Here is a 13,374-nt window from a genome sequence, read left to right as displayed (position 1 = left end):
TTCCAGGGGCCCGGAGAGAGGGAAGGCGGGCAGAGCAGGAAGGATGCGGGCGCGGGGGCGCATCCCTTCAGGGCGGAGTCGCTGTCCCAATCCGCCGCTCGGGAGGGGCGTCCCCCCCCCCCCCCCCCCCCCCCGCCCGCCACGGCCCCTTGGCTGGGGGTGGCATCTCCTTGCCCAGACTATCTGACCACAGAGGCGGCCGCGGCCGGGAACCCGTGGTAGCCGCTGGGGTGGGGGGGACGGAAGCGGCAACTCGGCGGGCCGGGGGTGGGCGGTGGGGTGGGGCGGGGCGGGGCCACTGCGGGGAGGGCGGCAGCAGCGCTGCGACTTTTGAGGTCTCTGCTAGACCCGGCCGGGCTGCTAGTGGTCCGCTCCTTACAGTCCTGCGCCTGCTCTGGTCCCCTTGGACTTGGGTCTATTTCAGGAGTTTGAGAAAGCAACGTCTACAAGTTCTTGTAGATTCGAAAACTTAAAACTACGGAGCGCAACAAAGGGAAAAAGAACCGGGCGTTTCGAAGCCGGAGCAGAGGCTGGGACGCCAGCTCGCGTCCCCTCCCAGCCCCTGGGCCGAGACACGTGAGGGCACCCCAGCCACTACACGCACCCACCGAGTCTCTCCCTCTTTGGCTCTAGCCATGGAAGGGATGGAGGAGGCAGAGGCCGACTGCTCCGTGGCGTTCGCCGAGGCTCAGAGATGGGTAGAGGTGAGTGACTTTTACTGCTCTTCCTTGCAAATGACTTGGTCATCTCCTGGTTGGCGTCGCGCGGCGACAGCCGCTGTTCTGAGCTTTGGCCTCCTCCAGTGACTTTGCTGGAATGAAGAAGTGGCAGTTTGGGGAACTTTTAAAGTTCTGCCTGTCTTACCTCGTAGTGCCTAGTTGCCCTACCCCGGCGCTCTAGCTGACGTCCCCAGAACTCCCCTGCGCGCGCCTACCCGGTTTGAGGACTGCGAGTCCCAGAGGACCAGCCCACATCGGCTCTGGCTGGCGGGGGATGTCTCTGCAGGCACAGCCCACAGCGCGCCGGGCAGAGCTGGGCCGTCCTCTGGTACATTTCTTTGGGGTGCTTGAATAGGGATGCGTGACACATACCTGAACAGCTAGTGTATTCAGTGTATGTGTGTGTGTGTGTGTGTGTAGAAAGTGCGGGTGGAGGAGAAAGACAGCAAGGGCTCACCTGGAGGGATGCTTTCTCTGGGCAGCATCCAGCGCTGGGGCGCAGTCTGGGCGCGTATTTTCGGCGTGGAAGATATTCTGAAGTCCTAAGATATAGTGAGGTAACTCACCAAAGGGATGTTGCTTTTCCAACTGCGCCTCTCAGACAAGTAGACAAGATTTTCTGTTCCATTCTTTCTTGCTGAAAAGGAGATCATCTCCAGGCCACGTGTCTCTGTAGAAGTGAACACTGGGACTCTTGGCTCTTATTCTTCTGGATGAAAAAGTTGATTTGGAGGGATGCTGGGGATGGAACCCAGGGCCTTACTCATCTACACTCTACCACAGAGCTACGTTCCCAATCCCAATTTGACTTTTAAGATGAAGTCAAAGAAGTCTTTCAAGCAAAGTAAATCAGGTACAAGCGCTTGTTAGAAAAGTTGCTACCTATATCAACCTTGCAGTCATTTTGGCGCTATTGATGCCACGTGCCGGTTTATTTAACGTATTTAAAAATTCCATTTTGGTTTAAAGATTATTTCAAGAGAAAAACAACGTATTCAAGGATACCAGACTAAATAGCATTTTAAAATGACAATTTTCCTTAAAGAAACACACATAGAAAAAAATGGAAAGAATAAACTTTAAATGTTACATTTCTGACACTAAATAAAGAAATGTGCCATGTGAGTAGCATTGCCCACTAAGACAACGAATAGGTCTAAGAAATTAGCTTTTGGTAACTTTTAGGACTGAAATACTGAACTGGTCTGAAGGTGACTTAGGTGTGAGGTGAGAGCACCAGATGTTGGCAGAAGAATAAACACTGTACTTTGAATTGAAATGAGAGTGGAAAAATTCCAACAATGTAGTTAAGAGAAATAACTTCCCTCATTCATAAACTGAAAAGTCAAGTCATCCAACTGTAATTTTCCATCAGTAGTGTTTGTTCTGCATAATTTTAGAAAACAAATGAAACTCACCATTTTCTGTTTATTGATGATGGAAGGAGGACGAAGGGAAGAAATATGGGGACATTTTTGGTCACACATGGCTTTTGTATGTAGTTTGCATTTGCTTTAGGAAATCTGTGAATGTGGAGCATTTCATACCCTTCTTTTTCTTAGGTTTTAGAAAACCAAGAATTCCTGGTTTGTCCAGGCTTGTTCATAATTATGTAGGGATTCTATGAGAAATTTGTATATATTAACCCCCTGGAAAGCGTAGTGTGATTCAGGATAATCATTGAGCTTGGAAATGTGTTCATCTTTCCACTCCCATCCTGTCTATCCTACATAAAGGCATTTATCAGTAATGATTTTGAAACTCTGTATTTTTGGTTCTTTATTAGAAGAAGGCTGAGGCTTCCTAAAGGTATTGTCACATCTTTGTAGTGTAGTTAGTGAAATTAAGTTGTGATTATTTTCTCATGCTACTTGAACCACACAGCAAAAGGACTGTTGAAGGTACGTGAATAATTTACATATTCACATATTCCTTGGGAATATTCTTGGGTGTTTGAAGTGACAGGCAACTGTGAGGGTTATTTTATTTTCCAGTTTGTGTCCACATTTCTTTCTCTTGTTGGCTATGTGTTTACAACCAAAGTACATATTTTAAAATATTGTTCTTGCCAAAAAAGGCAGAATGAATAACTTTCTCATTGCTACAACCTATTAATTTTCAGAACCCCTAATTTGAAGATAAAATGTTGATTCCAAAGTATTTTTTAAAGTATTTAGGAAAGTGAGGAAGATTATAGTGTGAATCTTTCTCCTGTTTGCTAAGACTCTTGCCCCATTTTGTCCTGTCACTTTCCTCTGCATGTATTACAGCATAAAAGTCATTCATATACATGTATGTATATGTACGCACACATATAATATATGCTATGTATACTACATATAATATAATCTACTACCTTTATTTTCAACTAGTTTTGAATATCCCAAGGTCAAGAGACTCCAGTAACTTTATAAAACTTTGAATCATGACCAGATTCCATGTCATTATGTCCTTGCTTACCATTTTTCTACTGTGATTTTATTTTATTTTACTATTACTATTTTTTGCAGTGCTGGAGCTTTAACCCAGGGCCTCACATACTGGGCAAGTATTCTACTACTGAGCTACATACATCCCCATTATTTTATATAATATAAGTTGTCCAGTCTGGCCTTGAAGTTCAGATCCTCTTGCTTCAGAGTCCTGAGTAGGTGGGTTTACAGGCATCAGCCTCTACACTTGGCCTTCCATCTGTGATCTTAAAGAGCTAGTACGTTATTCTTGTAATCAGATTTAAAGTTCTTAAAATTCATTTCTTGGAGATGGGGAAAAAGCATGAGGGGTCAGGGCTGGTGGTTATTATTCTGTTAATTGTTATTTTGTTAATTTCTTTTTTTAGTCACTTCAAATTGTACTTAGATTCTTAAGTTTATATATTCATACATATACATATATACACACACACATACACGCTATACATATGTGTGCCTATGTGTATGCACACACCCATATAAACTGATATGTCTACTCAGGGGCTAATTTTTCAGCCGAAAAATGCAGGAATGCTGCCTTTTATTATAACTCAGCATAATGATACTGGATTATTATCTGGTTGGAAATGCTATTTGGAATATTAATAATGTAGCAGGGCTAGTTTATGATTAAACCTTGGTTTAAAACCAAGTTATGTAATGGTTTGAAGACATAGGCCAAGGGGAAGCTTGATTTTAGCAAGGTCAAGGAGTGGGTGATAAAGTGGTAGAAAATACAGCCTGGACTCTTCTAATTTTAGTTCTCATCTGCAGCACCTTTTAATCTTCTATACCTAATAGATGCCTTTGTCTCTCTGTTTTGGGACATTGAAAAAACCTTATAGTAAACAGACAAAATACTGATGAGATTAAAAACTGGGTATGGTTGATCACCAGTTTCTAGTCTGTGAGTTAATGTTGCTATCTAGGTTGAGGTTCAAACACAGTAGTCATTTTTATGACTGGAGCAGAACAGGTCAGCTTAATTTACCTCCTTCCTCCTCACCTGCCCTTCCTGTTATCTCTGGTTTGATTGTTTCAGTATCACTGTCATCCTGTGAAGGGCCTACGGGATGCCAAGCTGAGTTCTTTTTCAAGCCTGGCATCACAATATCAGTCCTAATTCTGTTTATTTCCAATTGGTCTGGTTCCCCATCTGCCCCAACTGTTAACCTTCAAGGATGTGCAGATCACTATCTTTTGACTTACTTTGTTTTTGCCTTCGGTGCTAAAGAATTTAAGGAATTTAGCGGGTGAATTCTTAGGTTTTAAAGTGTTGCACTTTATGGGTCCCTCGGAATCCTTCTAAATGGTTTCCTTCTTTCTCCACAAACTGCATCCTTTCTACTGGTGGTTGCCAGCCTCTGGTCTGAAAGAGTTTGCCAGGGGTACAGGAATGCTCAGTGCACATTAGCATTCATTGTCTGTAGGCTAAATGAAGTTCTCAAATGTGTAGTATTGCTTTTCAAATGTAGATGGAGTGGCAGAAACATTTACTTGAAAATGTTATTAAATTCCTAGAAGTATTTTTTGTAACCATATGTAATTTGAATTGTTAAGTTGAAATAAGTGTGGCCTAAAAGTTTCTCAATATGTAGTTCAATTTAACCTAACAGATCCTAACCTACACTTGTAACAAATAGTAAGTCTTAGCCAATCACAAGCTTCCAACTGTTCCAACCATGTTCAGATAAGATACCTGTAACCTATCAGGATATCTCAGCATCTCACTTCTGTTTCTTTATGTTACTTCTTTTTCTCTGGCTATAATTGTAGTCTGCCTCTGTGATGGGGTAGAACATTCTGAACCCATTTTTGGTCCAGACTACTGCACAAATAAAGCTTGTTAATGTCTGCAAAACTAGATTCGTTTTAATTTTTTCTTTTTACACAATCAACAGCCTTTCTTCTTGGGGTGCTGGGGATATAGCTCAGTTGGTAGACTGCTTGCCTAGCATGCAGAAGGCCCTGGGTTCAATTTCCAGCACCACCCCCCCAAAAAAAACAAACAAAAAAAACAATCAACAGATATTAAACTTGAAGATGCTATCATGGTTATAATTTGTTATAAAATCCTAATGGGGGCTGAAAGTGTAGCTCAGTGGCAGAATGCTTGCCTTGCATGTGTAAGTATGCGTTCCATCCCCAGCATGAAGGTGTGGGGAAATCATAGTGTTAGAAAACAATTTTACCAGTTGTTGCTGCCTTTTTTTTTTTTTTTTTTTTTTTGGAGTCCAGAATTGGTAACCATTACACGATGGAACCCTTCTTCAAAAAAAAATTTTTTTTTCAAAATATAAACCTGATCTTGCTAGTTTGTTGTTTCCTGGGCAGTCCTGAAAAGTATTTTAATTAATGTTTTTTTTGGTGAAAGACTTTTTTGATAGTCAGTTGTTTATTTTTGGTCAAAATTATCTTGATGTGAAAAGATGCTTCTGGGAGACTGTATGGTGAGAAGATTTTAAAGTTCTCAGTCCTTAGTAGAGCATTGTGGTCCTTTACAATCTGGTCTTTTATATCTATCTGTAGTTTTTTTTTTTTTTCCCCCTTTGGTTTGAACTCAGGAACACTTAATCACTGAACCACATCCCCAATCCTATTTTGTATTTTATGTAGAGACAGGGTCTCATTGAGTTGCATAGCACCTCAATTTTGCTGAGGCTGGCTTTGAACTCGTGATCCTCCTGCCTCAGCCTCCTCAGCCACTGGGATTACAGGAGTGCACCATTGTGCCTGGCTTCTATCTATATTTTTGATTATTTTCTCATACTTGTGCAGGTGCTAGATAACGTAGCAATGAAGAACACAGTTTTGAAATCATTGTTCACATTCTGCATCTGCTACTTAAATTCTGTAGTCCTCAGTGTTCTCCTCTCAACCTCCCATGGTGGTTCTGCAGTTAAATAAAATGCAGACTACAAAGCAGTTAGTGCCCCCTAATTGTTGCTTGTGTTGCACATACATAGAATGCAGCGCCACCTCCTGCCCACCCTCCCAGGCTGTTGAGTATGGGATACCCCATTATTTCATATTTATTGTGAGAACTCCTTTCATTCTTCCATACTTGGGCTAAAAGCAACCGAATGTGAAGTCTTTTCTGGACAGTCAAACCTCCACCCCCACCCATTCCTTCCTGTCCTCTATTGCTCACAGAGATCTCTCTTTTTGCACTTGGTGGGATAATTCTTTCCATTTTTTTTCCAGATGAGACTAGTAGCTTAGGGCACAAGTAGTCTCTTTTGCTTGAGTATTTGGCATGGTGCCTGGCAAATACTTGTTGAGTGAAAATGTAATCGTAAGGCCATAGCCTTAACAAAATTTAAAACTAGGATTTTGAAGGCCAGAACTCTTTTCTCAGTGGAAACTTGCATGAGTGTCTCTAATGCCGAGTGAGTTCCAGTTATTTGGTTGGGTTCGGCTATAAGACATATCTTCATCAGAGGGCTGGTAGGGAATTTGACTGTTTTGTCAATATTTCCTTTTCTGTCCCAGTGCAGTGCCTCAGTCACACCACTGTACCTCTGACTTCTACTTGATCATTTCTTTCATAGGGACTTGCATTTAAAAAAAAAAATTCCTATTATATGTCTGTAGTGTGCCAGGTACTTTCAATTGCCAAATCCTTAGCCCCTTACCTGGACCTTCAGATAGAGGCGCATCCCATGAGGAGCAGAGATGGAAACAAACCCAACAGCACCTCCAGGTAATTACTTTAATGAGAGTTGCTCAGCGTGGAGAGGTGGCTTTAAGGAGGCCACCTGAGTCTGCCTGGTGAGTCAGAGAAGGCAGCATTTGAGATAAGGCTGCAGTGGGGTGAACACATTTGTCCAGTGGCCAGGGTCATGGCAGCTTTTTAACTTGTTGTGAGATCTTGAAGTTGTATACAACATAACTTCCGGGAGTAGCTCAGAGTGGTTTATTCTGAGGAGATATTTACATGCAGTGAAGCACACAGATTTTAAGTGTAAGATTGCAAGAATTTTGTCAAATGTATCTATCCGTGGAACCAGCACACCAATCAAGACATAGAATTTTTTTTTTTTTTTTTTTTTTGTCATTGAAGAAAGTTCTCTTCCAGAAAGGCACATTTGTCTCCATCCATTCTATAAGCAACCACTCTTCTGATTTCTAGCAGAACACATCTCTATTTGGCAAATAAGAAAGGACCTAGGAAAGGGAGGGGAGGCAAGAGACAAGGGAGTTCCTAAAGTCCCCTTGAGAAGGAACTGATTTACACAAATAGGAACCAGGGCAGCAATGTTGTTAGAATAACCTGACTCCAGGAAATATAAGCAGATATGTCAAGGTATTTCCTGAAGAACTGGGAGGGATCCAGCACAGTGCCAGTCATTCTGAATCCTTCCAATGTATTGATGCCCTGAAAGCTAGAAATGGATCTCTTTCATAAAGTAAGGGAAAATACACAGAATTTATCCCCTTAATTAAAAAGTGTCCTAGTTGGAGACGTGGATGCCCTTTGTCCAAAGGAATGAATGAGTTATGGTTGTTCATCGATATCAACATGTACCCTCTGGCAGCTTGGAGCCCATTTGCAACCTTGAGCAGGAGTTGAGAACATCGACCCCACTTTTTCTCATTCTGGCCAGAATTAGAAAGTCTCATTTGTATTTTCTCCTAAGTGCATGAAAGAGGCATCTTGTTCCTCTTTTTTTTTCTCAGATCATTAATGATATTAAACATTTATGTAACAGATGACTCACTGGGTTTCCTCCAGTGAGGAAGGAAGGTGAAGCAGAGACAAGGAGGGCTCTGTTCCCTCAGTGAAGTCATAGAAGGCTAACTCAAGTCACAGGTGGCCACTGTGAGGAAGCAGAGCTTGTGGTTTCTTCAGCCATTTGTAAACCAGGAAGCCTGGAAGCTTGTCCTAGGCTGAGAGACCAGGGCCCTGAGTGTGTGGTGGATGGTGTGCTGGATTATCCAGCCTGCTTTGGTTCTCATCCTTCTGTGGAGGTCTCCAGCTCTTTCTCTGGATGTCAAGAGTGCTGTGGGCTCTTTGGTTAGCTGGCTTCTTTCACCTCCTCCCTTTTAAACCTGCATCTTGACATGACAGCATTTGAGCTATAGAAAAGCACTAGCTTTGTGAGTGCTAGCTATGAAAATAAAAAAAAAGGTAACAACAACTACAAATTTTCCCAACCCTTTTAAATTTGGAGAAGAGACATTGTAGGTGAACTGTTCTTCTAGTCACCGTGTACAAACTGAGTTGTTGATATTATTCCATTGCCCTATAGTTTCTGACAAACAGATCTCAAATGCTTATTGAATGAATGCATGTTTTGTGTCTAGTCAAAAGGCTGGCTTATTTAATAGTGGTTTGCAGATCTTCATGAGCCATGTAACTATCAAAAGTGTGTTGAAGCCTGAGGAAATGATAAATTATGCATACCTGTGCTCACTCTTTAGTTTACAAAGGTAATTATTGGGTGTGTTTCTTTAAAAACACGTTTGATGTACTCAAAGCTCTTAATAAGGATAATGACTGTCATATCTATACAACTTTGAAATGGAGGTTTGACATACTCAATCTGCTGCTTTGATCTTAAGAGATGGGCATTAGCAAATCCTAGAAGTGAATCACAACAGTTGTGTAAATTGCCTTTCCAAAGATTATAAAATATCCCCAGTGGCATTCTCAAAGACTGGTTCCAGTTCCTGCATACTTACATATATTTGATGATGGGTCACAGTGCTAGACATTATGTCTGTCCTCAGGCCTGAGGAGGATGGTCACATGGAGAGAAGTTGGAAAAATCTTATCTGGGTTCACAGAGCAGAATTGGTAAATAACGGATTTTGACTCAGTATTGTTGAAGATCCTTCTACAAATAAAGAACTCTGTCCTATACCAGAATGAGCTAATTTGAATAGTAAGTTACTCACCAGTGACAGTCTTGCCAGAAAAGGTAAATAACTGACAATTAAAGGAACTGGTATTTTTGAGTTTCTATCACATGTAAGACTCGTGGCCAGTGCATTATACCCGCATAGTGTTATAATGAAGGACTGGTATCGCCTGAGGATTCTTTTCCTCAGATGTGGATAAAGAGGGGTGAAGGGAAATAATTTGCTCAGGGAAATACTAGAAGTAGCAAGTGGTGACAAATTAAGGCAATTTGACTCCACAGCCTGTCTTCTTAACCCCTCAGCTACCTGATAATGACACTGACCAGTACGTGATGGTAAAGGGTTTCTTAGTCTGGAAGAGAGTGGGCTGTCACCCCTCTTTACATCTAAAACTGTAAGGTTTTTTTTTTTTTTTTTTTGGTGCTGGTGATTGAACCCAGGGGTACTTAACCACTGAGCCATACCCCCAGTGCTTTTTAATTTTTATTTTGAGATAGGGTCTCACTAAGTTTCTCATACTGGCATCAAACTTGTGATCCTTCTGCCTCAGCTTCTTGAGTCTCTGGGATTACAGGCATGCATCACTGTGCCCAGAAAAGGCTCTAAAGTTTAATGTTACAAACCCTGTTCAACAGTACAGTTCTGTCTTCTGATATTAATGTTGGGCAAGTACATGGTGATCAAATGTTATATGTTCCACAATTGCTGATGGACACTCTTAAGCAATTGCAGATTTTTGATTTATATGTTCAAGTACATCTAAGTGAATTGGTTAGTGCTCAGTAAACCATTTAAAGTATTACACAAGAGGAACAACTTTATATGGTGACCTTGAGTTATATTTTGGGTTAGAATAGTAGATAGAGTGTATCTAACTAGTTTTTAAAAAATACATATATTTTTAGTTGTAGGTGGACACAATACCTTTATTTTATTTATTTTATTTTTATGTGGTGCTGAGGATCAAACTAAGTGCCTCATACATGCTAGGCTAGCACTCTATCACTGAGCTACAACCCCTGTGCCTAACTGTTTTTTTGTTTTTTTTTTTTTTTTGTATAAGACAGTTTATGAAAGTATCAGGTTCTTAAGGGGACTCCAGTCTAGTAGTTCATCCTTACCCAAAGTTGTACAGACTCATTGTAAGTTGCTTTGTGATACATGTCATGTTTTTGATATTTTCTAGTTTGTGTTCTAGACTTGTAAACATTGAATCTGAGATCATGATAGAAGATTATGCCTTCTTGACCAGAATGGAATGTGATCTAGATGTGGGAACTGGGAAAGAACTATCTGAACTATTTCATTGTATCACTGTTTCATAACACTTAGTGGAAGTGAGGTCATTGCCAACCTCACTGTAAACTTTGATTCTGCAAATGGTTTTTCTCATGAGTTTGAAGTGTTGCTTTCTACCCAGTGAAAGGAAAAATAAGCAAACATGTTGTCTTTGCCTCTTTGGCAGAAATCAATTTGGAATTGACCTTACTGAAGAAAATTTTGTCAATCTATCAGAAGCATCAGACATATCAGTTGGTCATAACTTCCCTCTCAAAACATTCTCTTCCATTGTCCTTTGCATTCTTCTCTTTCCCCCCTTAATATTTCTTGTTTTCCTTTGTGAGATTGTTATCAGAAATGGCAAGAGTATCCAAGGCTTCATTTCCTATGTGTCCTCTCCTCTAGCCACAGTCTCACCTTGGCAAATGTTACCAAGGTCCATAGCTTCAAAGTTCCTCTCTGTGTTGAAGACTTAACTGTGCATATTCCTGGCCTTGACCTTGTTCGTAAACTCTGGACTTGTATGTCTGATCGGCCTACCCAAGGTTTTCCACTGTAAACCAGACAGGCCCATTACACTTACTGTGTTCAAAACAAGACCCTTAGTTCCTTCCCTCCCACCACCATGTCCTAGCAAATGGCTCTGCCTTTCGTCCACCAGTTGCTCAGCCCACAATGTTGAAGTCAGTGTTACTCTTGTTCTTATTTAAGAAATCACAACACACATTCAGTCTTCTAGTCTGTGAAGAAACCAACTGGTGATAGCTCCAGATACCTCTAGACTCTGACCACTTCTTGCCACATCCACCACTGTTTTTGCAACAGGGGGATTCCCAGTTTTAAACAGCAGCCAGATTCCTCTTTATGAAGGCAAGTTTGAGATTATATGTCCAATTATGCCATTTCCCCAGGCAGTGGTTTTTGCATTACATTAATCTGAAAATTAAATGGTGGTAGGTAGGCCCTTCATGTCCTCTTCCTTGCCATCTCTCTCATTTCTGTCCCTGCTCTTTATCTTGCCAGCCATGCCCTGTTATACTGGCTTTCTGCTATCCCTAAAGTACCAAGATGGGTTTTACTTTAGGGACTTTGTGCTACTGATTCTTATGAAGACATTTCCCTCATTTGTTAAGGCATCGGCTTAAATGATGTGTCCTCACACCCACCCTTCACCTGTAAAGCCCCCTGGTCAAGCCATACTCATATATTCATGACACCCAGCATTACTGGCCTTTGCAGGATATATATATCCAGGATATGCATATATAATTGTGTGTGTGTGTGTGTGTGTATTTGGTTGTTTGTCCCACTGGAGCATAGGTGCCTTATCTGCAAGGACAATTTGTTTTCAGTCCTTGAAGAGTGCCAGGCATTTAGTAGGCACTCAATAAGTATTCTTTGTATAAATAAATGGATGAATGAACAAATATCTGAATTTTGTGTACCTGAAATCCTTTTAGCCCCGTGACATGACTTGTTTCCTCAATATGTTCACTCAACAAGAGAAGTTGGTTTTGTTGTATTAGGTTGTTTTTCCCTCTTCACTTTTCTTCAGATTCAGTTCAAGATTGAGCAAGTTCTAAGCATGTTTTTTTATAAAGCAAGTTTAAAGCATGAGCTATTGACTTCGTTCAGCCAATTCTAAAGATGCCTGCAGGAAAGCAAGTATTTTAAGGCAAACATCCAAAAAAGTTCCAGGTAAGGGTGAGCCCTCTTAGCTGAGTACCTTGTGCTGGGGACAGTGCATCATCAGGAGATTTCAGGAACTCACAGCTTACTGATGGGTTGGGTCTTGCAGTTTGAGCATGAGCCCTACCCGGTACCCATCTGAGACAGAAGCAGAAAATAGCTTTACCCTGTTTAGAAATAAGAGGAAATAATGAGAAATTGGAGAATAGGAAATATTTTTTCCAACTCATACATGAGAGGCCCACCTTGTCATTCAGAGTGCTGCGCTTTATACCTGTCTTTTCAGAATCATTCTGGAATAGCACGTATAACTGAGCGTGGAAGCTTTCAATAGCGCTTGCTCAGAAGTGAGGGGAAACAGGAAGCTGGATGATGCTCCTTGTCTGAATCTGTATTAGTTGACTTTTTCTTAACTTACTTTTTCATTATTTCCCCATGCTTACACATGAATTGATATTATTATTATTATTTTTATCAGAAGAGAGAGGTTCAGAGAAGTTCAGTTTCTTCCTAATGCCACATAGCTGGTACTGGTAGAACCAGTATTTGAACCTAGATTTGTATAAAAAGTCAAGCTCTCAACCACTTCATTTGCTGTCTTCTGTTTCTTCTACCTCTTTTGACCCTATCTGCTCTGTGGGCCCATGCATAACCTGCAGTGCTATTAGCTGCCCCATGTTTCTGTCATTGTCTTGCATATTTTTCTTATTTCATAATTGAAACTAAATTAAAAAGCATAGAAAAAGCTGGGTGTGTTGGGTGCACACCTGTTGCTGGCTCTTTGCGGTACAAAATCCGTGGATATTTGTCACCGCTTGCAGCAACAATTTGCACGGGTCTTATGGGTGGTGGAGTGGAAACTGAGCCACTTCTATCTCTGGGCTGCTTCCTTGCTTGCTTGTTTATAGAGGATAGAGGAAATGAATCTTACTTGCTTGAGAGGAGAGAGAGAGAGAGAGAGAGAGAGAGAGAGAGAGAGAGAGAGAGAGAGAGAGAGAGAGAGAGAGAGACTTTGCTTTCAGAGATATCTATGTCTTCTTAGTTTTCTGCTGCTTCTTACAGGTGCGTCCTGCATCCTGTGAACTAAGGGTGCGTCTACCTAAGGTGCTTTGGTGATGCGTCTCAGTTCTCCTCTCTGCGATCTGCCTTCCGCTGCTTCTTTCTACTAGCTGCTGCTGCTGCATCTTGCTGCTTCCGTGCATTGCGCTGTCTCGCTCCGCCTACGCTTATATCACCTCCAGGAGGCGGAGAGCAGGGCCACGCCTCTTGCGCAAAGATTAGCAAGACGCTAGATGTCCGAGCAGGCACAATTAGGAGTGCTTGAGAACACGTGCGCATACATTGTGTTA

At 41.5% G+C, this 13,374-nt stretch overlaps 1 protein-coding gene across 1 annotated transcript in view; it reads left to right on the top strand.

Annotated features, from left to right (window-relative positions):
* Nucleotides 1–343: 343 nt before the first annotated feature.
* Nucleotides 344–13,374, top strand: part of LMO7 (LIM domain 7) — a 210,530-nt gene continuing 197,499 nt past the window's right edge. The window contains exon 1 of the mRNA XM_079138916.1: nt 344–704. Within this exon, the coding sequence (XP_078995042.1) occupies nt 636–704 (69 nt within the window). The 5' untranslated portion in view covers nt 344–635. The remainder of the gene's footprint in view (nt 705–13,374) is intronic.

Source organism: Sciurus vulgaris (assembly GCF_902686455.1).
Source record: "Sciurus vulgaris genome assembly, chromosome: 4".
Lineage (NCBI taxonomy): Eukaryota > Metazoa > Chordata > Mammalia > Rodentia > Sciuridae > Sciurus > Sciurus vulgaris.
This window is presented reverse-complemented; position numbering and strand designations above follow the sequence as displayed.